This window comes from Phyllopteryx taeniolatus, chromosome 18, assembly GCF_024500385.1.
Source record: "Phyllopteryx taeniolatus isolate TA_2022b chromosome 18, UOR_Ptae_1.2, whole genome shotgun sequence".
Classification (NCBI taxonomy): domain Eukaryota; kingdom Metazoa; phylum Chordata; class Actinopteri; order Syngnathiformes; family Syngnathidae; genus Phyllopteryx; species Phyllopteryx taeniolatus.
In genome coordinates this window covers 18009382-18036363 of record NC_084519.1, presented here as the reverse complement: position 1 = coordinate 18036363, position 26982 = coordinate 18009382, and the positions used below count along the sequence as shown (strand labels likewise).

The 26982-nt window shown below is 47.5% G+C and overlaps 1 protein-coding gene across 4 annotated transcripts in view; it reads left to right on the top strand.

The window, feature by feature from the left end:
- LOC133468036 (prospero homeobox protein 1-like) overlaps positions 1–23630 on the top strand; it is a 44258-nt gene extending 20628 nt beyond the window's left edge. For 2 of the 4 annotated variants that reach the window (XM_061753416.1, XM_061753417.1), the window contains exons 5-6: positions 10433–10614; positions 18307–23630. In XM_061753416.1, coding sequence (XP_061609400.1) covers positions 10433–10614; positions 18307–18793 — 669 coding nt within the window. In that variant the 3' untranslated portion in view covers positions 18794–23630. Of the gene's footprint in view, positions 1–10432; positions 15420–18306 lie in introns of those variants that run through there. The other 2 variants (XM_061753418.1, XM_061753419.1) reach the window with 2 other exon arrangements.
- Positions 23631–26982: the final 3352 nt, after the last annotated feature.

Genomic DNA, 26982 nt, shown 5'->3' with positions numbered 1-26982 from the left:
CCTTGGGACCGACCGGGCCAGGTTTCCTGAATCGTACGCGCGCATTTAAAAGAGGAAGTCACTACGATCTCCGCGAGGGCGATATCGGCGCAAGTGGTGACACGCGGCCGGGTTTCGAGTTTCCCATAATCCTCTGTTTCGTCCACCTGGGGACGCGTCGCGCTCGAACGAACTCTGGCGCGTCAGACTCGTTGCCGGTTATGACGGCGAAACAACACAACGGCGGACCGGCGGACATTTCCAATGAAACACGGACAGATTCAATGACTTTGTTTGATACAAGCGCGGTAGCGGCGCTGGCCAATGAGCTTCGAGTGTCATCAGCGGGTTCCGGCACAGACACGGAGAGACTGGAGGAGTCACAGAAAGGCATAGACGTGAACGTCCATGGATCAAACCGTTCAGTTGTTCAAAAAAAAAACAAAAAAAGAAAAAGTACAGAAATATTGAACGCTTACAGGCGTGCATTCAAAGGTTTAGAGATCAAGTTCACCTGGAAAGAGGATTTCTTTATTTATGTATTTATTTGATTTAACGCTTACGCGTAGGAGGGGTAAGGCAATTGAGATCTCGATTCTGATTTGCGATGCCACCCTGGCAGCAGAGTGAGAGATCCGTTTTGAGCAGAGAAAGAGAAAGTTTTGTGGCTTCGGCGGGCGGCGTCGACTGACGGGAAGACCCAGATGCGTCCCGAGGTCCTGGACAAAAGCGCATTTTCTCCTCCTCCTCCGCCTGCTGTCCCTCCATCCCTTCGCTCTCCGCGCGAGGGCCGACAGCAGATGCCGTCTGTCCAACCGCCGTGCCCCGGTGCATTGTGGGCTTCACCTCTCCTCCCCCCCTCCGTTCCTCCCTCCCTCTTCACTTCCCTCTCGGGGCTCCGTTTGTTCCGACGGCCGGCTTTTCCGTTTCCCTCTTGAAAGGAGCCGAGGTGGGGGGAGGTCGCCGCATTAGGACGAGGTGTGTGCGCGCGCGCGTGCGCAAAGGGGGCGTGCGTCTTTGACCAAAGTTTGACCTCGGAGAATTGGAGGTGAAAAGGTTGCGGAGGATGCAAGAGTTTTAAACGCAGACATTTATAGTTTCGTCAGGCGCGCACTCACAGAGATGCGCCGGCAGTCGCGACCCAAGAAGACCAAAAAAAGCAGATAAAATCTTGAGAGATGAATAAAATGCTGCTATAGATTTCAGCCAAAAATAAAAGCAACACAATGGGCCACCGGCAAACACACTTGTGTATGTACAGGATATACGTCCACTTTCTCTGCGTCTAACACGCCCCCCCCCGGGCGCTAACCCTCCTTGAGAAAGGCGCCGGAAACCTTTTCCCAACAACGCACTGGAGGAGAAAACATCTTTCACACGCACTTCTTTTGTAGGCTACATTTCAAACTGGACTAAAAGAGGAGTTGGCCGTTTGAAAACTGCTCGCAGGATTTCACTACTCCACTAAACCGCAACTTTAATAACAATTCCATTGTTCGTGTTCTACTTGTTAACACTTCAAACTTTCATGAAAGCAAACTACGGATACGGTTTGGTCCAATGTTTTGGGGTTGAAATATGCAAAGTTGCATTCTTTTGTTTTCCGCGTCACTTTGGACATCCAACCTCAACTGGGAGTGACAAATGAATGTTACACTTTCGAGAGCTACGAGCAAGAAATTGACCACAGATTGACACTTATTCTATTCTAGATATATATATAATTATGTATATATACAGTATGTATGGTCTCTCTATATTGTGCATTTTCACGTAAAGCGGTGTTCACTGTAATCATGTTAATCTTATAACCGCAGATCGTAATAAATTGATTGCAAATCTAGCAAAATGATCACGCGCAAGCCGTCTTGCGGCCTTTTAATTGTCTTGGGGGCAAGAGTCAGGCGGGGGGGAAGAATAGAGAGTGGCATCATCTGCTTCTCGGTGAATGGCTGCGGGATATTGAGGGCCCCCACTTGACACCTCCTTTTCTTCGCAGTGCGCTGGTCCCAAGGCCGACTCGCTTAACGGTCGTACCTGCCTCCACACATTGATTTTCCCAATTCTTGCTTCTCCAGTACTCCCCCCCTCCCGCTGTCCCTTCTTCCTCCCGCCCTCCTTCTGTCCCCGCTCACCTTGCTGTGTGGCACAGCTGCTGATGATGTCATTATTCCGCGAGCATCCGAAACCTCCCTCGCGCGTGCGCGAGACTAATGAAGCGTGGCGAAGGGACCGCTGCCAAAATGACCAGGGCGTGCATCAGAGCTGCAGATGTGTCCAAGTCCTACCGCCCCCAATTCCTCTTTTCTTTCCTCGCCCTCCTCCAATCTGCATCCGTCCATCTTATTGCTCCTGCTCGCCATCATTTATTGTTTCCCACCCGTCTATTCTTTCCCCCACCGCCCTCTCCTCCTCTCCAGATGTCCTCGTCCCATCTTCCAGACTCCCTCGCTCCTTTCTTTCCCTTCTGCCTCCTGCTCGCTCGCGTCTCCCTGACTCGTTGACCTCTAGAGCCACCCCATCCCCCATCCCCCATCCCCCCCGCCCCCTTGTGGTCGCTCTCCCCCCGCCTGTATACAAGCGATTGAACTTCCAATTTCTAATTCTTCTGCTTCTTCTTCCACGGATTGCCATATCCTCAGTTTTGCAAGTGTCCCAATTTGTATTTGTATTTATTTGTTTAACAGAGGGTCCTTGGATGACTACGTACCCTCATACAAGGTTGCAACGTTGAAACATCCGAATACGTGGTCACCTGGCACGCTCGGTGACTCTCATACTTGCACTTATTCATTGGATTGTTGGAAATGTATAGCATTTTATAACGGTGTTTAGCGTAGCGCCGCAATTCCAGTTGACATCCAAATTCAAGTTGCATCGCTAACATAGGAAGGAGTTGCGGCGGCGACGGAGGCGAAGGGAAGACGGGGACACGAACGCGACGGCTTCCTGTTTGTCTTCGGCCCGCGCCGCCGGCGACTCGGCGCACCTCGTGCGACAGCACCGCTCGGTCTCACAAACACGCGCGCGGACGCAGAAGCGCCTCAAGGGCTCGGCGTCGCGGAGGCTATCGGCGGTCCGAGGCCGGCTGATGTTTGCTCAGCTTTAAGGCCCCTTTCCTGTCCCGGTGCTCACCTAAGACTTGCCGCAGGGGAGCCGAGGGGAACCTCAGCTGGAGACAACGGAGCGGCGAGTCAAAACAAGGACTCTGCGCTTTAGTTGGACTCTTCATCCGTGGCCCCAGTCTTATCAGTGGTTGCGGACGAGCGCGGCGAGGGGCAGAAAGACAGGGGACATGGGTTGTGTTTGTCCAGAGTGACAGTGTGGGCCAAGGACTCACCAAGGCCTTTGTAGATTATTGATCGGAACAGATATGCGAGGCAAAGGGGACTATGTGTTCTTGCGCGTGACAGACGCTCGGGAAGTTCTGCTTTGACTCAACGCAAGAGGCCCGCTCGACGTTCACACGGGGATCAACAATAACGCACATTTTTCAATGGGCCTTTCGTCCCACTTCTGAGAAAACCAAACGTGGCAGCGTGGGTGACGTTGACGACGCGAATGCGAGATGCAATTTATGTGCCCCGTTATCGAGTGGCGAACAGCCCCGGGTGTTGACGAAAATGATGGATAACTCCGCCCACTTTCCCAAAACACTTCGTTTTGTATGTTACCTTATGTGAGTCTTTAACGCTAGCTCTGGAGGAGGATGAGGTTGGAGAATTAAATGACTCGTCGCTCTTCAATTTAGCACGAACGGATCGGTGTTTCGGGGTGCAGCGCCACCTGTCGTTTTGTCCTGCACCGACCGGACAGCCCGATTGCGACAATCGGGATAGACGGAGGATTCTTCAATCGGAATGCAACCCTGGTGGCGCGCGCGGTCCAAAGCGTATCTTATTTCACCTTTCTTTTTCCACGTAAGGCAATTGAGAACAGATTCTCATTTGCAATGCTGACTTTGACGCAGAGAGCAGATTGAAAGCAAGCAAAAGAAGTCCCTTTGCGAATCCTGGGGTGTTTTTAAAAATGCTGGACGTAGACATTTTTGGGAGCTTGTTTCGAAACGTTTCCCCCTCAGCAGATGTGCGAAATTCCGAAATGTAAACGCTAAGTCAATGATCAAGCGTACAGCCATGTGAAGTGTGAGTGTTCCCAGCCGGAGTCGGGGTTAGGGATTAACCTGGCCTGGCCGGCCATCATCCGGGTCCGTGTCACGTCCCTGCATTTCATCCTTCAAGGCTATACAGTACACAAACAGGCGCGCGTATACGAGCGCGGCCTTATCTTCCAGGGTCTCGTCTTGTTTGGCCAATGCTGTGCAAACAGAAGGCGCAATACATCTCCTGACAGTTCCCAAAAGCAAGGGGGAGAAACACGTTGACCAAACAAACAGGCAACCCTGAGTCACCGAGAGAGAGGAGATTTCTCAGGCTTTTCCGAAACACACGCACCAACGCACGCTTACGCACTTAGCGGGCCAGGACGAAGGCTCCCTTTTGAAACGTCCGTCTAAGCGGTCTTAAGACGGCGGCCGCAGCGAGCCGTCCGCAGTCTCCTATTGTCCGCCGTCATATTTTATGATCTCCTCGACAAGCAGGAAATCCGATTCCGTCTCTCTGAAAAAGAGCTTATCCTCGCGTCTCAAAGCAACCGGTCACGAGAGAGACGCAAGCCGGCGAAGGAGCCTGATTAACGGCCTCTCCGGCGGAGAAGACCTCGCCTTTTCCACCATCTACCTCGCCTGCCTTTCTTTCTCCTCGATTGCTATTTAGCCAACAAGGACCAGCTAGCCGCATCTCCTCAACTCGTATTGTTCCAATGAGCTCGAAACGTGACTGGACCTGGCAGTCTGCTCAAACAAACTAGAGATGGCACGCATGCTCTTGGTTAGTCTTGAACCTTAGCTTGGGGTGCTGCTTTTGTGATAGGGCACTTATGTACTCCGAGGTCCACTTGTACGTCGTTTGCACCGTGAGGGTGGGGCAAATGGACACATGGACTTGGACTGGGGCACACATCGATATCGCCACCTTTTGTCCTTACAACTTCTTTCTAGTCAAAGAAATTACAGACGACATGTTATGTCCACAGAGAGGAGAGGATAGCTTCGCTTCGATGGCTCGTCACTGGGGTATCGCCCACAAATGTACGCCTTTTGTTAACCGAACAGAACGATGCAGCTTGAAATAGCATTTGGGGGGCAACGGGCGTCTGTAGTCGTCCTCCTATGTTTGCTATTCACGTTTCTTCGGCTCTGTCACCTGACGAGAGAAAGTTTTCGAAAATAACTCTCGAACGCATTGCTGGCTCCGTTTTTATTTGAACCGAGGAAACATTAGGACAAAAAGAGACTTTGTACTCTCAGTTAGCGCGTTTGCCTTTTGGTCTCCTCCCCGCTTTGTACATCTGTCCTTTCACTTTGGGATCTGCTGAGAACTTGTTAAAAAGCCCTATGAAATATGTATGAAGGATTGCGAGCCACGCGATTGGCTCCATTTAGCGGACAGCAGAGCGAATGAGCGGCCACGCTGGATAATCCCCCACAATGCCTCTGGAACAAAAGCCCAACAGCTGACCCAAGAGAGAGCGATGAAGGGGAAGGGGGCGCGAACAAACAGTTAACGCTCGCCGTCCGGAGCCGGAGCGCTCGCGTACGCAGATTTGACTTGAATTTTTCATTTTCAAATTGCATCAACACTCCTATTCTGTTGCGGTTCAAATTGACCCAGTTTAAAGTTCAAAAAAAAAAAAAAAAAGGGGCCATTCAAATCAATAACGTTTATACTTTAGCAAATATTACACAACTCATTTTAATTTCTGATATTTCTCAAAAACAAATTTGTATGGTTGAACATGCAGTGGATCATGTTGAAATCAACCTAAAACAAAAGAAAAACATAAGCATGTTGTACAGTTTGAGTCCATTTGACCCGCCACAATACAGATTTTTGGATTGCGGTTTTGACTTTAAAACAGGTCAATTTTAGCCATTACAGAATATGAGGGTTCAAATATTTGGAAACTTCAAAATGGGTCCATTTGACCCGCAGCAAAACGGTCACGTTAATAATACAGCGTGTCCCAAAAACAATGTCTTGACTCGTAATTCACAGATTTCATTTTGATTTCAGTGTTTATTGATAGAAGAGTAACGAGTTCTATGAAAGAAAATGAAATTACACTTGAGTACATTGTGTGAGCGAGTCCATTTTTCAGGGACACCTTGTACTTGTGAACCAGGAGACCAGGAGGCACCGACATGGTCTTGTTCTAAAAATAGCTCACCAATAACGAGATGATGTGATTTCCTAAGAATGTTGTACAAGTGCTTATTTGAAAATGTAAACACAAAAAAAAGACGTCTCGCAGATTTCCTAGCTCGTTAGATCGTAGCTAATTATTGTGAGAAAATCATGAACATGATCATTGTCTTCACACGGATATCAGCAATGATTCATATTAACATAGAATGAACGGTAATTGGAGCAAAGTAAGCAAAGAATTAGCTCTCAGTTTCAAAAGGTCGGTGACCTTTTTGATAAAGTGGGGGAAAAAAAAAAAAAAAAAAAGGATTGGACAGAAATAAGTGTTCCGTCACGCCGGTCCCCCGGTACGCTTCCCCATCGCCACTAGCGAGCTGCCCCCGACGCGTAGTCAAGAGGATCTAAAATACCAATACCCTTTTCTCCTTGACATTGCATTCTCCTTGTGGTCAGCATTTTGCCGTCCTTTTATAGTCAAAACGTCAGGAGAAATTCCATGCGGGAATATTCTTAGTAATGCGGCAGTCCCGGCGCGGGGCCGTCGTAACGACACCCGACAAAAACGAGACGTTATGGAGGGATTGTCACATTTTTGTACTGGGGGGGGGGGGGGGGCTCGCTTCTTATTCACAACTCACCTTTCACATTGGTGCGCGCATACTGTACACAAGCACGAGCACGAGCTTCGTAGCCTCCATTCATCACCTGGAGGGGGGAGGGGGAGGGGGGGAGGGGGGGGGGGGGTCGTCCCACGTGCGTTATGTGCGAACAGGCATGACTGTTAACGTGTGTGTGTGTGTTCCAATGGCTACTAACCTTGCCGTGTCCTGACACTCCTGATGAGTATCTGCAGGACCCTGGAAGGGATTCTGCTCTACTGTACAAGTACAGATACGAGGAAGAACATCGGTAAGAGTAATGACACCTCAAAAAAAATTTAATATATACAAAGAAACAGACTGAAACACAAAACACACGCAAAAGTTAAAAAAAAAAAAAAAAAAAATCCATTTTTAACAATTTTACACAATGCCCGTTTCGATAACAAAATGAACAAAAACAAGCTTCGATGAACACAAAATATTTTCCCTTGTTATTGACTCACATAGTGCTCGTGGGGGGGGGAAAAAAAAAAAAAAAGACTTTTGATGTTTAAACAGGGGGGGGGGGGGGGGGTTTGCTGGAACAGATTTTCATTTCAATTAAGAAATATGATTTCAGATAGTAGTGTTGTAAGATAGGAGCATGGTCATGGAACGAATTCAACTTGTATCTCAAGGCACCAATGTTCCAAATAAATTATAGATACAGTGGACCCCCCTGCATGCTTGCTGTTTGCCACCTATAGACCCCCCCCCCCCCCCAAAATGTTTTTTGTTTTTTTTAAGATTCCCCCCAATTTCTTTATTTGTTTCATTTTTCTTTTTTGGGGGGGGGAGAACCAACCCTGATAACACTTTTTGGCAGTTTATCCCAGCTTATTCGAGGCGTTTTGGGGTTTAAAAAAGAAAAGAACCCCCCCCCCCCCATGCAATTATTATGGCCGGCAATTATTTTGAAGTATTGCAATGAAGTATTTGCACTCGTCCGAGCAGGTGACCCCCGAAGGCCGCTCGGGATGAAGGCGACGGAGGCAAACTGTGGCGAGGGTGTACGCGTGCGCAATATGTCACCTCTATCGCCGTGCAGGATGTGTCATCTCCTTGGCACAAGGAGGTGTGTGCGCTTGTGCGGGCGCATGTGACAGCGTGTTGGCTGGCAGGAAGGTGTCACGGAGTCTTGCCAGGCGCGGTGTGGCTGAGCGCCGCTGTCAGGGACGCTCGAGGGCCCGGCCAGGCGTGTCGCCCGCTTCCTGAAGCATTTAGCACTTCCTCTTTCGCCGGCACCTCCGTGACACTCGTCACTCTCGTCTCGTTTGGTCACAGGTCGTGTGCGTGTGTGTGTGTGTGTGTGTGTTTTACAGCTAGATGTATGACCATTGGGGGAAATAAAGTACAAATGCAAATAGTCGTTACAGTATTTACGTTACATTTTCAGGTACCTGTGTTTTACTCACGACTTCTTTACTTTTACTAACGACATTTGCAAACTGATATCTGTACAGTAGCCCCTCATTTAGCGCAGCGGTCACATTCCAGAATACAATAGATGAAAATAAGAATTTGAAAAATTGGAAAATGATTGCAAACATTTTGATAAATTATAAAGCTTTAAGTATAATACCAATACAAAATATGCACATGAGATGCAGGTATTATTTGTGTCCACTTTGGGTCACCGTCCTCACGTTCCACACTGTAATATCGGCGACTTTGTATGTGTGGCTTTAAAAGGCGGAGCCGGGCCTGGCGAGCGACGCGGGTGCTAGCCGATGACGAGCTATTCTTAGCTAAGGGTTAGCCAGGGTTGAGACCCTGAGCCGCTGCAGCTCGTGTATGAATGTCCTTATTTTCTATTGCGTGTATATTTTATATTTCAATAAAGCGTCTTTGTTCTGACGGCTATATTAAATTTGCTAAGGATGTTTACCGCAGACGTGCAGTTGTGTAAGCTAGTTCTACAAATGGCACCTTGTCTTTATTTTTGAAGTGTGAATTCAATAATTTAGCCTGTAACAAACAAACAAACAAACAAACCCAAATAACAAATCCCCCTTTGGTCGTCAGGTGCCTCCACAACGATTGTTACAACAAAAGGAATATTCACGAGGGCGATTCCACCTGAACGACTGCCATCGTGCGTCTCAAAAGAGTGCTAGCATCGGTGGTCGGGGCGTGCATCTAACTTAGAGGAGAAATATTCCGGTTTTCTGGCGAGAGCTGCCCAATGCGGCGCACGTGCAGAGCGACGAAGGCCGCTCGGATGAGACGCCAAACGTTTTCCAAGACAAACGGCAGCGTCCTGTTGCGATCGATTCAATGCGCTGAGAATGCAATGGCCTGGATCAATGAAAATATTCAAAGGCGGTGGAAACACATTGCGTGTCCAGCAAAAAAAAATTAAAAAAAAATAAATTCCTCTCAGTAGGAGCACTGTGCAAGGTAATTAAACAGGAAAAATATTCGTACTTAGTCACTTTTTTGTACTGAAGTACAGTCAGTCCATTTCAGACTCAGGAGTTGAATCAGTTCTTCTACTTCTACTTGAGTGTGTGAGTCATTTTGCCACCTCTGGGTCACGGGTTGCATTTTGTTCTTTTTATTTTTTTACAGCGAGACGTGTAAAGATGTCACGCTGGGGAGGGAAGTGGGCGTTGTGAGAAACTTCGCAAGAAGTGGCTTTTCTCAGGTGGAAGCCTCGATTAGCTTTTAAGGAAGTCGAGTCGGGAGGACGGAGATTTATGGTTTTATCGTACGGCGAGATCATATCAGTGTAATGCGCGATAACGCAGCAATGAAATCGTCAAATAAGATCCGAGAGGTGGATGGACAATCCGGTTCAAGTTCAATTTCCTTTTGTTTAGACTGCACTAAATCACAACAGAAGTTATCCTCGGGCACTTTGCACGTCACGAGAACAACTGAGGAAGCGCGCCGGGCAACAGGCGCGAAGGGAAAATCAAGTAGAAATGTGTATGGAACAAACACAGTAAGCGTCGCGGTAGACTGCCGAGAGTGCGATGTTGAGAAAAGATGGAGTGATCACGGCAAATTTCTTACTTGTAGACCAGTTCATAAATAAATCATCCTTTTGCCACCAAAAGTCCTTTCTCAGTCGAGTTTTTGTTGTTTTATCGTTTGAGGTGTCACGAAAGCAAAACAAAAGAAAAAAATCCCAGTTCTGCCTGGTTTGCTCACTTTTTGGTTCCAACTCAACGATCTTGCTTCTTCGACTGTCCAGAAGACAACATTTTGCGGGTCTCGGAAGATCAGACAAAATGCTCTAAAATGGCCGCAGGCAATATACGTTGGCAGTTTGACGTTGTGAGCCCGAGATGAAAGCGTGTCCTCAGCAGAGACCGGAAGAGGCACAGAAAGGCGTAGAAGTGGACGTGCTTACAAACTGTCAAGGAAACAATTTTTCCCATTCGGCTCCATGTTGCCGAACAGCAAATTGTGCAAAACGTTTCTCAACGTTGAACTCTTGGAAAAGTAAAAAAAAAGTTTATCCGTCTGCCCGATATCCCGTTTTTGTTTGTTTTGTATGTCGGCTGCGTAATGACCCGTACGAATGGGTTTGGCTTCCAGGTCCCCGATCGCTTCCTGGAGGTGGCGGAGATCACGCTGCGGGAGTTCTTCAACGCCATCGTGGCGGGCAAAGACGTGGACCCGTCGTGGAAGAAGGCCATCTACAAGGTGATCTGCAAGCTGGACAGCGAGGTGCCCGACATCTTCAAGTCGCCCAACTGCCTGCAGGAGCTTCTACATGAGTAAAGCGACTCCGCCTTCCCTTTACCACTTCAACACTATTCTTCTTGCTTCGATTCTGTCCCCTCTTTTTTTTCCTATTTTAATTTGTGAATGTATGGAAGTTCTGAAGTAGCATTCCCGATTTGAAGCCTCGGCGCGTGTTCCCCGACGACCTCGCTCGGTCTTGTGTTGCTTTCCTTCGATGAGAATTATGACGACGACGATGATGGTGACGGTTGTTATTACTTTGGGTTTTCCTCTTGACGAACTGAAGATTTGAATCCCTCTTGGCTGATTTTTGGACTGAGTGACTCTTCCTCACCCACTTTTTTTTTTTTGCCTGCTGCACGATCGACACTAACTCACATGTGGCAATGAAGGAAACGGGCCGGGTTGCGTACAGATTCCGAACGCCGGTCCACTTGCGGTCCATCCGACGAAGTGCCCCGCAAGGGTGGGTGGTGCCCGGCCCTCCCCCCCCCGTAGATTGCGCGGCATAAAGATCAGGACTACTGAGGAGCTTGACTGGACTTAGTGGTGCGAGTCTGGACCGGTTTCAAAAAGATCCTGTTTTGAAGTGTGTTTTCCCTGCAAGAAGGGCATTGCGTTTATCGGGTGTACATTCTTCTTATTATTATGATTATTCTTATTCTTATTCTTATTATTATTATTATTATGAATATTTTGGGGGATTATTTCTGTTGTGTATGATGATTTTATTATTTGTCACCACCGCTTGCTGAAGGTTGGCAGTTGAAGTTTTGTTTGTCCCCTCGAAGAAAAAAAAATAATAAATTATTCCTATTGAGAGTTTTGAAAAAGAGTTTAGATTCTGGAATATTCTGCTTCTTGTGTCCATCACTTGAAATGTTTTGTTTTATATTTAGTTTCGCAGGAGCAGCATTACGATGTTGTTGTTGTTGTTATTATTTTGTGTACATTTGTAGACTTTTCTGCACTGGACCAGTGAGACAATGATGGAGCAGACATTTTCTCGTTTGCCACTTTTCTTTTTCTCGTCGACGGCCGCCTTCGATAACCGAAATGGTATCGATCGGATTTGCTGTCGGTTACCGTACGCAAGCGACATTTGTGTCTTTTGATATATTCGCACTATTTTCCACCAAGCGGCGCAAGCGTCCGCCTTTTTGTAAGCGGGGATTTTTATTTTTGGGCACGATGGACGCGATCGCAATAGCAGCCGGTACTTGAAGATGTGGGAATACTGAAACATAGTTGTGCGCATACAATGGATAATTGCAGAGTCACAGAAAAGGGGCGTCATCGAGAATCCCCCCCTCCCGACACTCACCTGCGCCTCTCGGGCGGGAACAATATGAGGTCAGAGGTCAGCGTTCTTCCCCTCGGGGTGAACGGAGGAGAGCTCAGCAACTTCAAAGTGCGCCGACAAAAGACGGGCGACGCCGAAACCTTCCGCTCGAGACCCGTTGCCGTTTCGGCCGCTGCGGAGGAAGTGTGGAACGAGTTTGTGTTTATGGTCATGTGACGAGCGAGCGCAGGTATTTGGAAAAAGATTCACTTGTCCACTTTATTTTTTCACGTTTTTCGGCAGACCAGAAGAGTCGAAAAATTGCGCCTTTTCCGGAAATGACTTTTTTCAGGCTTCCGCTTGGCTAACGTGGCTTCGCCTGTTGTTTTGGTTGACAACAAATTCCCCCCCCCCCCAAAAAAAATTACATTGACATTAACAGATATTTTAACATTGACTATGACTTAAAATTAAAAAAAATGGAAAATTGATTGAAAAAAAAAAAATAGACTCCATCAGAAAGAACATTTCCATAAAAATGTTACACTTTTAAGTATTTGCTTATAGAAATGCATCGTTGGGGCTCATCGTATTTATTTTTTTACGATGTACAAAGCCTTTGCTTTTTCTTTTGCAAATCTCATATTCCTTTTCTAATATCGTGAATAGTCAATCCACACCTTTGATTCTCCTTTTCTTGAACTGCCCACGCGCGTCATTGTGCCTTTTCCGGAAGTGACTTTCTTCAGCCTTCTGACTGGCTGACAGCTCAGGGTCTTAGCCCTCGGTTGCTTCGAGTCGGCAAGCGTGTGACAGCCAACGAAAGAGATTTTTTTTGTTTTGTTTTTTTTCCACCGCTGGAGTACAGGGGAGAAAAAAAAAAAAAAGTCTTTTACCGTGACTTAACAATGAGGCAAAGTTGGTAGTTTTAATTTCTTAAAGCTGAATTATTTAACACTATTTTTTCATAGTTTAGGGGTTTTAGGTCACGGAAAACCGCCGAGAGAGAAATGTGTATTTTTGGAGCACATCTATTTTGTAAGAACGAAGCCTGTTAAGCTGCTTTCATTTACGGTTTTGTACATTTATATTCATATAGCGTGTGATATTCAAGGCTATCAGTCCACACGTACGATTTTTCCTCAAAATTGACCGTCGTTGTCATTGAGCCTTTTCCGGAAACGACTTTCTTCCGGTTCCGACTGGCTCGGACGACTTTACGGGTACGAAGAAAACGCTTCACCCGTTTGCTTCGACGTGCGTGCGATTTTTTTTAAATGCAAATGTGTTTGTGCTTTTGAAAAATACCTGTGCGCGGACATGTCGCTTCGACTTACAGACGAGGACGTTAACATTTGTCCGCAGGTGTCGCTCGCCTCGGCGTCTGCAGGGACGACAATAGATCAAAAGGGCGCAGGTCGCCTAACCCGCCGACTTTTGGAAGGCAGACAAAGCGGCCGACAAAAGGAGGCAGAGAAAGCGCGAGAGCAACTCCCTTCATTATCTCCCCCTCGTTCCTCCCCGGACGGCGCCCTTCTGGAGATCGGCGGCCTGAGAGAGCGCGTGGGGACGGTTTTTGTCACTGAGCGACGGGCTCGGTCTAAACGGCCGGCCGAGGGCTCTGAAGTGCCGCGAACAAAAGGAGAGAGGAAAGGATACGCTTCTGAAAGCGGCTCCACGCCCTCACGCGACCACTAAAATGATACAGCTGAGATATGTTCCGGTTTTTGCTTGATTTGATCGCCACATTAATAAATGGCATATTTAGTCTTTTTATAAAGAATTGTACAGTATAAATCTATGGGGAAATATATATACACCGTCGTGGCATTTTTATTTGGGATTTTTTGTGACAACTTTGTTGAATCCTGTGTTCCGCATAAGTGAATCATTAGTAGATTAGGAGCAATAGTTGTACATTTTTGTGATTTGGTTTCTTTCTCCTTTTTTTTTTTTTTTTTAACTCTTCAGATCGGGAAAGATAAACTCAGAATACATTTTTCAGAGTATGAAAATATTGTTGACGCTACTGTAAATACTGTTGAGATAAAACAAAGAATAGCTGTACAGTTTTTCTATAATTAATCAAACGGGATGGAAAAATGGACTCACCCCCCCCCCCAAAAAAATGCATGTTCCACACCTTTACTGGCGGTCAGTCGGCAGTGCCCCCGAAGTTGCGCCAGCATCCGTTTATTTGAACTGAAGCTGAGAGAACACTCGAGAGCGGGAGAAAGCCCCTGAAGACGTTGCCGCTATGCGTGAGCTTCGTAAGGCAAAGAAAACAACGAGGACCGCAAGTGTCGCGGAGGGGACGCGCCGTACAGATTTCCACCGGGGGCTTTTCCTACCGGGTTCAAGCAGTCGGGGAAAAGTTGCTGTGTTTTGCCGGAATTTGGGGAGTGCTTTGCATTTTGTGTTTTTGTGAGAGAGAGTGCGTGCGTGCGTGCGTGCGCAAGAGAAAAGGCCGATTATGAGAACCTGTGAACCAGTTAGTGACACAATTCTCAACGCGCCGGTCCCCTCCCCCACCCCTGGGAGTGCCACGCTGACATGTAAATGACTCTCATTAAGCGACGGCCGCGCGCGCGTGCGTGCGCGCGGGCGCGGCACCGTCATTTCCTCTGATCCTTTTGCTGACCTGTTTGAAAGGGATTTTTTTTTTTGTTTTTGTTTCCTGATGCTTTCACTAGTTAATCTTTATTATTATTATTATTATTATTATTATCATTATTATTATTATGATGAGTCTAATTCCATTGCCCATCTTCTTTTGTAAATATCCATGAGGTGGACTGAAAAAGTGAAAGCTACTGCCTTTGTATAACTTAGCAATATGTTCTGTAAATAGTGTTTTGTTGATGCTTTTTTTTTTTTTGGTATGACATCAAGACGATGATGACGGTGACGAGGATGATGATGATTCTAGTGCAGTAATTCCAATTGGAGCGGTGGTGTTGATTTGTTCTTGTTTTTTTGTTTCGAAGACACGCAGGCTGTCAAATCCAACTCAAATGATGTTATGGCTGCTTTATTTTTGGTTTGTTTTCTTTTATCTGTGTCTATTTTGTCCTGCAGATTGTGTGTAATTTATTGGTTTAATTTATCCTAATTTATTCAATGTTGACTTCTTTTTCAAGCATGGAAGGCTGTACTGCATTTCATCAAGTAGGTCCAACTTTTTTCAAATGAATCCTACCTGAAGGTGAATTTAAAAAAAAAAAGACAAAAAAGTATAAACATGGCGAGGGTTTTGGCAGCTAAATGGAATTTTCGATTAGTTTTTTTGTGTGTTCCCTGACAGGGCCGAGGGTAAGCGAGAAAGCTCAAACGACTTTGAAGCCGTTTTGTCATTTGTTTTGTTTTTTTCTTTATCCCCCCCCCCCCCCCCCCCCCCCCCCCCGCCTTAATTGCTTTGTCCCGGCCCAAACACAACCAGTAGTCAAATTGCCTTTCGTGCCTTCACCCTCTATGAACTGAATGTATGTGCAGTATATATGCAAGCTTGTGAAAAATGAATTTTAAAAAAAAATGGAAATAAAAAGGAAAAACTTTTTGGGTATTCGTTTTGATTTCACATCGGCACCACTATTAAAACTTCTAAAGTGCTAAAGTTGCTTACTGATTGGATTTTTATGGATGTTTTTATGTGTTACTATATTATATCACCAGTATGTATATTTATTTATTGTATGTATAAAGGAGTCCTTCATGGTTAAATTGTGGAAGACAATTGTTAAATTCACAATCTATTCAAGCAAGAGCTGCATCAACAATTTTGCCTTAAAAAAAAAAATAATAATAATAATAACGGCTGAAAATCTTGTAAATGTTGTTTTCCAATACGCTTGCAAAATTCTCTTTTAAGAAAATAAGATGGCTAAAAAGCTTGCGACGATTGGTATTTGTTTTCAACATCTCAACGTAATCTCCATTATTCATGTGTAAAATCTGCGCAAGCAAATATGCATTTTTCCAAATGTTTTCGCTGAAGCGGATCTCACGTGTAAGATATCAGACATCATTTTCCGTTTGACTCATCATGAGCTCATTGTACTTTCCACCACGCCTGCCCGCTTTTCTCCCCTTTTGTTCTTGCCTGACCGCTTTTTTTTTGTTTTGTTTGTTTTGCTTTGATGCTCATTTTTGGAGTTGCTTCTTTTGAGTCTTTTCTGTTTTTTTCTTTTCCTTTTCCCTCTTGTCGTCCACCCGCCTCGCCTCCGCTCGCCTTCACCGCAGGCGAAAGCAGCTCCTTAGCTTGGGCTGAGACAGCATCTTTGTACAACACCGACCGTCTGCTCTGCAATCAAATACCATCTGTCGCTACATCTGAAGACTCACTCTCTTGCCCCCACACACGCACACGCACGCGCACACGCACACACGCCACATCTGTGCCAGCCACTCCTGGACAATGTGTGCACACTTGTGCACACTTTTATTACCCATGTACTAACAATCATTCCACCTGATTCATTCTTGGCCCGCAGGGAGGAAGTCGCTGGAGTCATTTTCGCCGCTTCCTGTTTTGTTCCACCGCCGGGGCGGTTCAAAGGTCATTGTCTTCAGGTATCCATGTTTGTTCTGTGACTGTGTGTCAGCGAGACCTTGGCTGCTGTATCAGACGGGAGATAGTGGACTTCAGCTTCTCAGTCTTAGATCAACAGCCGACTATCTCAAAAGGCTGCCAGCCTTTCCCAATGTTTGCCTAATGTTTGTCCCTGCTCCGGCACAGAAAACGTTGACACGGTCCCCAAGGTCCCTCTCTGAACCCAACCCCCCCCCCCCCCCCCCCCCCCCCCACCCCCGACCCCTTATCACATGCTCAGGTTCAAGAACATTTTCGATTTGGCGCCGAGTGCCTGTGTCACGTCTCAGTAGTATTTTTCCACAGCACGTCACGATGGATTACCGCAAGTAATATATAGAAGTGGTAGTAGTAGTCGTAATACCACCTTTGTGACAACGAATAACCCGAACTAACCCTAACCCCGACCCAAACCCCAGGAGGGATGCACCTTATCCCTAACCCGAGTGATACTGCCTCACCCTCAAACCAACAACCGACCACGTAACCCCCCCGAACCCGAATCCATTGGGTGCCAGTCTGACCCTAAGGCCCGCCACGCACCGAGCTACGTGGCCTAACGCGACTAAAATGTCACGCAGTGAGCGGGGTTCCGAAAGTATTATTCCCGAGTGGCTAGCCGTCGGCTACTAGTTTTCCTGCGATTCGAAATGTGACCAGTGTCGCAACGTCAAGGATGTAATGGCCGTGCAAAAATGGCCATGTCATATCACAAGAGCTTTCAGAACAAAAATTGTTTCCACGTACAAAGTGAGATCCAGTCAGCTGCCGCCAAACTGTACCAATTCAGTATATACAGGATATGAAATTTTAAAAATGTATAATTTTCTCAGCCGTATCTCGTTCAAGTTTGTGTCCTCTACCAGAGTCTACCCAAGTCTACCGGCACCACCTGGAGGGATGCCACGTAAACCTTTAACAGGGTCAACAGGGTTCGGGATCTAAGGATACCACCTAACCCCCTTACCAAAACCACAAGCCACTGGGTACCACCTAGCCCTAACCCCTAGGGACGGTGTCTAGCTCCCTCACTCTAGGGGTACTAGCTAACTTGAGGGAAAATGCATACACCTCTAATATGAAAGAAACCACCAAACGCTAACCCTTGGGATACCGCTTAACCCGCTAACCAAAACCGCAACCAGAGGGCATTCTAACTTAGCCTAGCCCAAGGGACACCATTCAACCCTAACCTTAAGGCTACCACCTAATATTCAACCTTTAGGGATGCCATCTAACCCCACTAACCCTAAGCATACTACCTAACGCTAAACCAAAGTATAGAGAACAATTTGACCCCTACTCATGCATGGCGGTAAAGCAGTTGGCACAGCTACCTCACATCGAGACAGTCCCCGGTTTGCTTTCAGCTCGCACAGCCACTTTCCCACGTCATCTTCATTTCCGGCCCATTCCCCTGATGGAGGTGCCGACAAACGATCTGGATTCGGTGCCAGGGCGTTAAACGGTACCTACCCACCGCTCCGCGGGAGTGATTTAAAGGCAGACAACAGTTACATGACCTTAATTGGTGGGATCCAATCAGTGAGCATATTTGCAGTCAAACCCACCAAATCCTAGTCTGTGATATGGATGTGAATGAAGTCACTCTGGTGTTCTGTTCCTGTCCCACTGGCACCGTGCGGGATTAACTGGGGGCTGGCAGCAGTGGTCAGGATGCGCAGCTTAGGCTCGGCATCCTACCCTTCTCTTCCCTTCTCATTCGTTATCACCTTGCTCTTTCGCGTGCTCACGTCTCCCGCCAGTGTGTATTTGTTTCCCAGAATGAAAGATCCCAGTTGGACAGCTCATACTGCCCCCTTTTTCCTCTCTCTCTCACTCTTTCCCTCTCAGGGACTGGAAGGTCCAACGCAACTGGAGCCTCGGAGGCTCAAGAGAGGAGCCTGGGAAAGGAGGAACAAAGGGCCGTCCGTCTGCAGCCATCACCGCCCCGCGCCTCCTCTCCCCTCTCTGGGCGCTACTGCCCCCCGCGCCCCCCTTCTTCCGTCCCTCGGTCCCCTTGCCTCTCTTCCATCTCGCCACTGGCCAGCGCCCCAAATTAAGACTTCAGACAAGAATTGGACTCGCTAAAAACAGGGAGAGAAAGAGGGCAAAAGAGAGAGAGGGAAGGAAGTCCGTAACAAGCCAAGAGGAGCAGCGCGACAAAGCCTCTGTTGTTGGATGGCAGGGCCCCTCTGTCGCTCGGCGAGGAACTGTCACCGTGTCAACTTGGACCTCTTGTTTGCGAGCCACACAAACAAAAAGCATTCATGAACACACACACACACACACACACATACTTGCACAAATGCTTGTAGACTTTCCCTGCATGGAAGCATGAAATGATATACCTCGAGGCGGGGACTTCAAAGCCGAATCGCGAATATAATTTGGGGAGGTGACGCACGAGGGAAAGACGCACCTGCAAGCGCTTTGATATTGTACATAAACAGAGTGCGTCCCTAACCGAGCATTGAAACTCGTTTGGCTTCGTCTACACTCAAACCCGACCGAGTCTAGTGAGTCCAAGACAGATGGCACTCGGGGGCAAATTTGTGTCTCCCTTTCCATCGTTTCCTCTAGGACACTCTCGCTTTTAATAGCCATTATTGGCATTCTTTGCCTCTTCCAGATCCCCGAATCAGAAATCACAGGGGCCCATTATATTTCCTATTGACCCATTTGGCAAGGTGCTGGGAGCATTGAGTACTGGATTAATTCGAAAGCAGTTCATAATCCCATAATTCTAATGTTTTAATTACTTAGATGAACAGGAGGCATTTGAGCAGAGGCTAATCTCGGAGACATAAGGGGGTGAAAAAAGGGAGCCGGGAAGAGATTTGTCCTTCTCCTTCACCCCCGCCACACACACAGAGTATTAAAGTTACCACCTGTTATGCAGAACAGATTAAAAAGAGTCGCAGACTCGATCATTTATAGGATGAGGTTGGGAACTGTTACCGAGCTCCGATGGTATGCAATTGGCATTTCTGTCCGCGCAGTTACGTATTCAGACCGCGTTTTGACCTTCCAATACATCATTTTATTTGTTTCGCTATGAATATTTTCACATACTGTATAACTATGTTTTATAACACATCGTGTTCGAGATTTTCCCTTCGGAGTCGCCAGAATTCCCTTCCACGCCACCGAAGTGTCAAAAGTCGAACTTTGTTCGCAGAAATTCAGACTAAAGTTGCAGTCGTTAAATTGGATATTGAAAACAGCTGCAAAAAGCGATCCACCGGATAAATCTGCCTTTTGAGTAAAATGGCACAACGAATGCGCATCTTCATTTACGATGAATTAGGGGAAGAGTATACCTCATAGGGTTCAAATGTATCCTCAGTAAATAATGAGGAATATTTTGACTGGCGACACGTTGGCCATCCGCGGCTCTCTGCAAGCCCGCAATTGTCGTCGACGGCCCACCCCTCCCGTCAATCAGGCGGTGGGACAAAAGGCTGCTAAAGCAAGGAAGATGACCTCATGCCTGGAGTCGGCGAAGGGGTCTTAACAGCGTTCAACGTGCCTTTTGTGTCTGGGGCCGTTTTTCAGATGCTGCTAAGTGCAGAGAATCGCCTCGCCGCGTCTCTTGGGGGACTCGCGGATGCGCGCACGCAAACACTTGTGCCGACACACATCCCCTTGATCCGCGGGATGGAGCGCTGAGCCTTAAGACAAGGAGTGACAACCGGGACAGCTGCAGGGGCTGGAAGCCAGTCTTCCACCCCACCGCCGCCGCACCCCCGCAGGGCCTCACGCCAGCCAAACGAGCCATTGTTTCTGGCCGGGGCTTGCGGTATTTCATTTGTCATGAAATGGATACAGACACGGGATGAGCGCAAGGCTCAATCTCCGAAAAAGACGCCGCTCTGGCTGCTGGGCTCGCGCCGCTAACTCCGCTCATTCTTAACCTTCTCATCCAGCGAGCCCCAAGCACCCAGCTCTGAACTATTAATAAACCTGCCTCTCCAAGGTGGGCTGGAAAAGTGCGTGGGCATTGTTTTTCAAAATGATCGGAGAAGAAAGAAGAGGGAAAAAAACGGGAGTGTTTTGTTTGAGGGAGGTTAGCTTTGTGTTGTCAGTTGAGGTTTTTGTCATCCTTTGTGATTTTCACTGTCTCGGGTTCCTCAGCAGACATCAGGAACATCGCCCATTTCCTGCTCAGTGGAAATCCATCCGAGATCGGTTCAACAGGTATTGTGACAAGCGTCTCCTCTCGGGCACGTGACACCCGCCGGGTCTTCTCACCTTGGTGCTAAGCTTTCTCAGAATGTTTTCATCACGAGTTAACTGCAAGGAGAAACACGCGGCTGGGCAAAAATAGCCAAGACGCGAAGATGATTGTCGGCCCCGCCGCTAAATCATCTCTAATACCCCAAGTCCGAAAAGAGTTCACGGGCATACAAACAATACCCCGTTATCTCCATCAAGGACATTCCTTGGCACAACAATCGGACCATCTCCCCCCCCCCATGTATTTTCCTTTCCTCCCCTCCCTCCTCGTTCTCCAGCCAGTTCCATCAAAGAGCATTCCAGCTCCAGAGCCCCTTAAGCCCTTCACTCAGGGCTTGACCATGTGACACGGCACGCAGACAGTCATCTTTAAGAATTGATGCACGCTAGTATCCAAAGCCTCGGGGGAGCCGGCCTGCCAAGATACCAAGCGCAGGCGCCACTCATGAGGTCCAGGTACACAACAGCTGCTCAGTAATAAAGGCAACAAAAATGGGAGGCACTCGGGGGGGAAGATGCATCCCCTCGCCTCTCGCTCGACCCTAGAGTGGTCACCTTCAGCCATTTGTTGCCGCAAAGTGTTGACTCCAGCTTTGGGGTGAGCTTGCTAGATGCCGCTAGCTGTCGGAGACATCCTTGTTAATGAATCAGTCGAAAGATGTAATAAACCCAATAGAATTTCCCGTTGTTCTATGCAACTGATCTGACCGCACACCGAGATCCTTAAAGTTTGGTGTGGAGGAACTTCAATTGGCCTTCAGACAACCCTACACTTGAAAACCATCCGACTCTGTTCGAGTTCGAGTTAGAGTCTGCGCTAGATTGCAGACCCGTCCGGGGCGCACCGGGATAGGCTGCAGCTTACCCGAATGTGGACAAGTGCTACAGATAGATGGACTGTACCATCAAGTTTGGTGTATGGACTGGACTGCAAATAAACTGCAATGCGCCGGTGACCGGCTCGAGGCGTATGCCGCCTCCTGCCCAACGTCATCTGGATCAGCCCCAGCGCCCCCCTAATCCTGACCAGGACAACCGGAAGAAAACGACAAAGCAAAATTGCGAGCAAGGTCCTCTAATCCAACATGGATGACCTCTGATATCACAAATGTTGTCCCAGGTGGTACAGTAGGGCAGCAGAACCGTGAAAGGCTGCGCCCAGTCGCAGCTCTTGACCGTGATACATGGGACACCATCAATTTGACAACGCAGTGCAGTTTTCTTCTGAGGCTGATCATCTGGTAGCCCAATTCCTGCTGAAGGTCAAGTCAAGGAAATGAAAGCCCATTCCAGAAGTAACACTGATGTTGGGATACTACGGATAGACTCCACAAATCATCCGCAAGGAGACAGCTTGGATATTGCTTCACCTGAAGTGTTTCAATAAAGTCCAGTGAACCAAAGCCTTGGGAAGTGGTATCACTCTTCAAGAAGGTCCTGACCCGCACATACCGTGATTTATGATGATACAATCGAGCACATCATCTATCATGAATAAGGGATTAAATAAACACACTCAGGTTTGGGCTACAGCACTTCTAACCCTCGTCGTGCTACTGCAAACAAGATTGTCTCGCGCAGGAAAGACTTTTTGGGATACAATTCCTCGCGAAAGGTAAGCCAGAGATGAGAACCCCATTGAATAGAAGGGCTCGGCATCACCCTTCTTCCCGCTGAATCGGAAAGGCCGGGCAGAGATGAGGAAGAAGAGAAGGAGGAGGAGGAGGAGGAGGAGGACGACGACGAGAGGGGGAATTTACCAAAGCAGTTCAGGAGGGCCCTCATTACGATATTAAACAAGATTTAATAAGTGAGAGTGATTTGATGAGGTGATTATCCTGGCCCATTAATCAAGCAGGTTTCTGGCCGTGCCGTAATATGGCGCATCTTTCCCGCCTATACGAAAGCCTCTTTAGACGCTGAGCTCCTTACTGTGCTGACGCCGCTCCAGAAACAAAGCAAAAAAAGGCATATGACATCTCATCTCGCCAGCCTGCAGCTATTTTCACTCCTCACTCATCCCACCTCCCCCCCCCCCACGAGTCTGCTCTTGTGGTGCATCTGATAAATTGAACCCCTTAACATCTGGGTCAGAAAGTAAAGTCTTATCAGGGAGCGTTAAGAGTGATAACTGGCAGTGATCACGAGAAAACATCTGTTGGCTTTAAGGCTTTTGGTTGGAGAATAGAAGGAAGTTGCGCTGACTCCACTGGGCATTTTTGTCGGGAGGCAAGAGGGGGCGCGGGGGCGGGGGGGGCGGGGGGTTTGTGCACGCAATTGTATTTGTGTGTGGACTGAGTGACTGCAAACTGTAAATAGGAAACTTTAGAAATGTCCAAATACAGATTCTATCACGTATAGAATGTCAACATTTACAAAACTCGTTTTTTTACAACACCTACAAATTTACCCAGATGTCTCTTGAACGCACAACTTTTCTCATCAGCCCGAAAGGGAAGTGCAGTGGCTGCGCAGTAAAGGTTCTACTTCCTTAACGATTGCTTTCATGCGCAAAATAATCACGGTCTTGGGTATTAAAAGGAAGTCTTGAAACTCGCGGTTGCAGAAAGAGACCCGAGCCTTGATTTTCTTTTTGCACATGTGAAACCTGGGCTAGGAATGCAGAAGTGAAGTCAGATGTGAAGTCTGAGCTACGCACTTGAGTTTATTCTTACGGCAGCCACTAGGGGGCATCTGTCGTTACGGAGCCATTCAATCTACGCCAATGGCGACAAACACGACCGTGAGGTGAGCGATTGAAGACGGCGTCGGTGTTTCGTCCATTGTTCGGCAGCTAATCGTTTCCCTTTCGTGAGAGACGTGCGGACAGCTGAACAGAGCGACGGGCTCAACAGCCGACGGCGGGCAGTGAGCAGCACCCAAAACCAAGAGAAAAACAATCAATTAGTCTAAAATAAACAACAACTGGACTCAAAACCTTCAGAGATTTGAAAACATTCTGCATTGTTCCCTGTACTTTATACCATACCTATTGTTTTTCTCTGACGATGAGGTCCTGCGGATTGTAACTAGACCGATCAATATCATTTGCGCATTGTCCGAGCCAAACAAACGTATTAAACAAACAATAGAAACTCAAATAAAAACTAACGTATAACAAAAGAAATTGAGACTTTTTGAAATCAATCCGCTGAATTGACTTTCTGGCTGATATGCAGACACCATGGTGAATGTGCATATGAATTCATCACAATCTTTATTGGCGAAGTGCGTTTAAGACACACAAGGAATTTGTCTCCGGGAGTTGGAGCCACTCTATTCATGATTCGTAAATGTTTTTCGACGAGCAAGAGCACACCTAAAATGAAGGCATAAAGGATGCAAAGGCACACCGCCTCGCTAAAACATTTTAAAAGCTCAAGTGGAAGAAGATTACCTTAAAGCAGGCACAGGGACTGAGCGTTTAGAGGGCAAACCGCCGGAGAGTATTAATACAATAAGCACCGGAAAAAATAATACAAGAATGTTTTCATCAAACGTAATCCGGAGAGACGAGGCCAAACCAACCTGGGACATAATCCCAAGGAGAAGGTCAGGGACACACTTGTGCACGGACCCCCTCCGTGTCTGGAACTGGCTTCCAATAATCAACGGATAATCTTCAAGAGGACACGGTGCCTCGTCCCGTGAGGACTTCACTTTTCGGGTCAGCTTCGTAGTATTGGCAGTATTCCCCTGCAGTAGCGCGCTTCATTGTTCGCGCCGGGGGGGGGGGGGGCTTATACTGTGTATTTACAACACGGTAAACCCCCGCTATTTGTGCAGGATAGCGAAAATCCACAAGTCATTCATTGGCTAACCCACCCAAAAAGGCTTGTAATTGCCTCTACGTGCCACAAGGTGGCAACGAACCATGTTCTGCCTTTAATTGAACACTGGGAAGACAGTAAAACACAGTGAACACATGCACACAGAAGCTGCTGTCAGCCACGGCTCTCACACAGATACTCACACAGAGTCGACGATCGCTCTCGCTCTCTCTCTCTCTCTCACACACACACACACACACACACCACCACCAGGCCCTGCCTCTTAAAGGGACATGCAAGTACACAGACACTCAATATTTACAATATTGTCTGTACATTGAAAAAAGAAAAATGATGTGAAACTTGCAGTTTGTTCCCTAAACTGTAAAGATGAAATCTCAAGTGAAGATTTGTATACGAGAAGGACAGATGCATGGTGAATTTGGCCGCCGTCGTCGCCGACTGTGAGACAATGTCGCCTTGGTGACTAACTTTCTCTCTCTCTCTCTCTCTCTCTCTCCGTGTACCCATGCAGCATAATTTGAGTAAATGACAGGCGAACATCTGCTGTGCATAAGAGAGAGGCCAACACTTTAACATGCAGATGTCTCTCTCCATCTGCATTAATTCAATAATTACCGCAATGGAGGGAGGAGGGATGCGAGGGGTGGGGATCTTTTTTTTTTTTTATAGCTTAAGACAATGTTATCGGTGCCAGTTGGTATGTGGAGGGCAAAAGAGAGGCGTGCGTGCCGGTGTGTAATTGCTGTTGGACGTTTGTGAGAGGAGGCGTAGATTATGACACCATTTAGCCAAAGCAAGCTGTCACATCGTGGAGGATGGCACTCATTTCATTGCGCCCTTGGTGAGTCGCGGACGGACTCCGAGCGACCGACGGTGCCTCCGCACCGCCGCTCGGCCGCGGGGCCTCCGAACTCGCTTCGCTCGTATTCCGTGCGTGCCTGTAGGCGTGTGAGAGGTATGCTCCAGTGCGTGCGAAGCCCTCGGCGGCCAGCGCGGCCCGAAATAATTCCGAAGACGACCCGAAAGTGGCGTCGTTCCATTCCTGTTTTGAAGGGCTTGTAATTGTGATGCATTGCTGAAGTTTAGCCATTCATTCAGCTCCACAGGCAACAAAACTTGGATAAACAGCGGAGCCCCGCATACTCGCGGGTTCGGCACCCGGGGATTCACCCATTCATGGCATTTTTCTTTTTCTGTTTTTGTAAAAAAATAAAAAAATAAAAATCTTTTTCCTTTTTTGGGGGGGGGGGGGGACCAACCTAAAAGCGCTTACTGGCAGTATATCCTCGCTAATTCTAGAAATTTTGGCGGGTTAAGAAGATGTTCTTTTTCCAATGCAATTATAATGGACGTCAATGATCCGTGGATTTTTGCTCTTCGGTCCCCATCGCCCGTGAATAGCGAATATATATATATATATATATATATATATAAGGCAGCACGGTGTGTGACTGGTTAGCACATCTGCCTCGCAGTTCTGGGGACCGGGGTTCAAATCCCGGCCGCGCCTGTGCAGAGTTTGCATGTTCTCCCCGTGCCTGCGTGGCTTTTCTCCGGTTTCCTCCAACATCCCAAAAACATGCGTGGTAGGTTGATTGAGGACTCTAAATTGCCCGTAGGTGCGCGAATGGTTGTTTGTCTCTATGCGATTGGCTGGCGACCAGAAAGGGCGTTCTATTTTGTGCCACTCTTGCATGTCAGCGGGTGCCCGGAAAAGGGGCGACACTGCCACTGGCCCTGAATCTCTCCGAATGGCTCTAAAAGCGTTCAAACACGAAGCGAGGGCACGCCAGGCACCTGAAAATTGTATTGGATCCCATTTGTAGCAAGCAATTTTTGAGGGAGTGGGTTCATTTCCATTCATTGCGAATTGCCTTTAAACATTTCCAGCCCAAAGGAGGGGTATACTGCGCACCCGAAAAGGGCATCAGATTCCATTTTTGACAGTCGCCAAACCACAAATGGGGGCACAATGGGTGCCCAAAAATGGTATCAGATAGTAGTTTTAAGGAGGGTCACTTTGGCGGCAGTTTTACGTGTCAGTGGGTGCCCCAAAAAATGGGGTGCGTGGCCAGCTCTGCCACAGCACTGAATCATACCCAATGGCACTTGAACCATCCAAACGCCAAGCGGTAGGACTCTCAAAACCCCAAATTGGCATCAGACTCCAAGTTTGAGGAGGTCAATTTTGGTCCGTTTTTGGAATTCGGCCAATTTTTCAGGCTTGTGGTTTCCCGAAAAAGGGGCTTCAATGGAGATGCCACCGCAGCAACTAAATGCTCCTAAAACCTTCTGGACACCAACCGAGGCAGTCGGGGCACCAAAAAGGTTTTGAGCATTTTTTTAGGACGGCACAATTTTGGACTATTTTGTATACAAAATATCTTTCCTGGCTCGACAAAGGGTAAAAAAAAAATACACTGTATACAAATACATGAAGAGATTGTGGAGGAAATTAGCATGTTGTCTACCGGTATAGCAACACCTCTCCAATAAA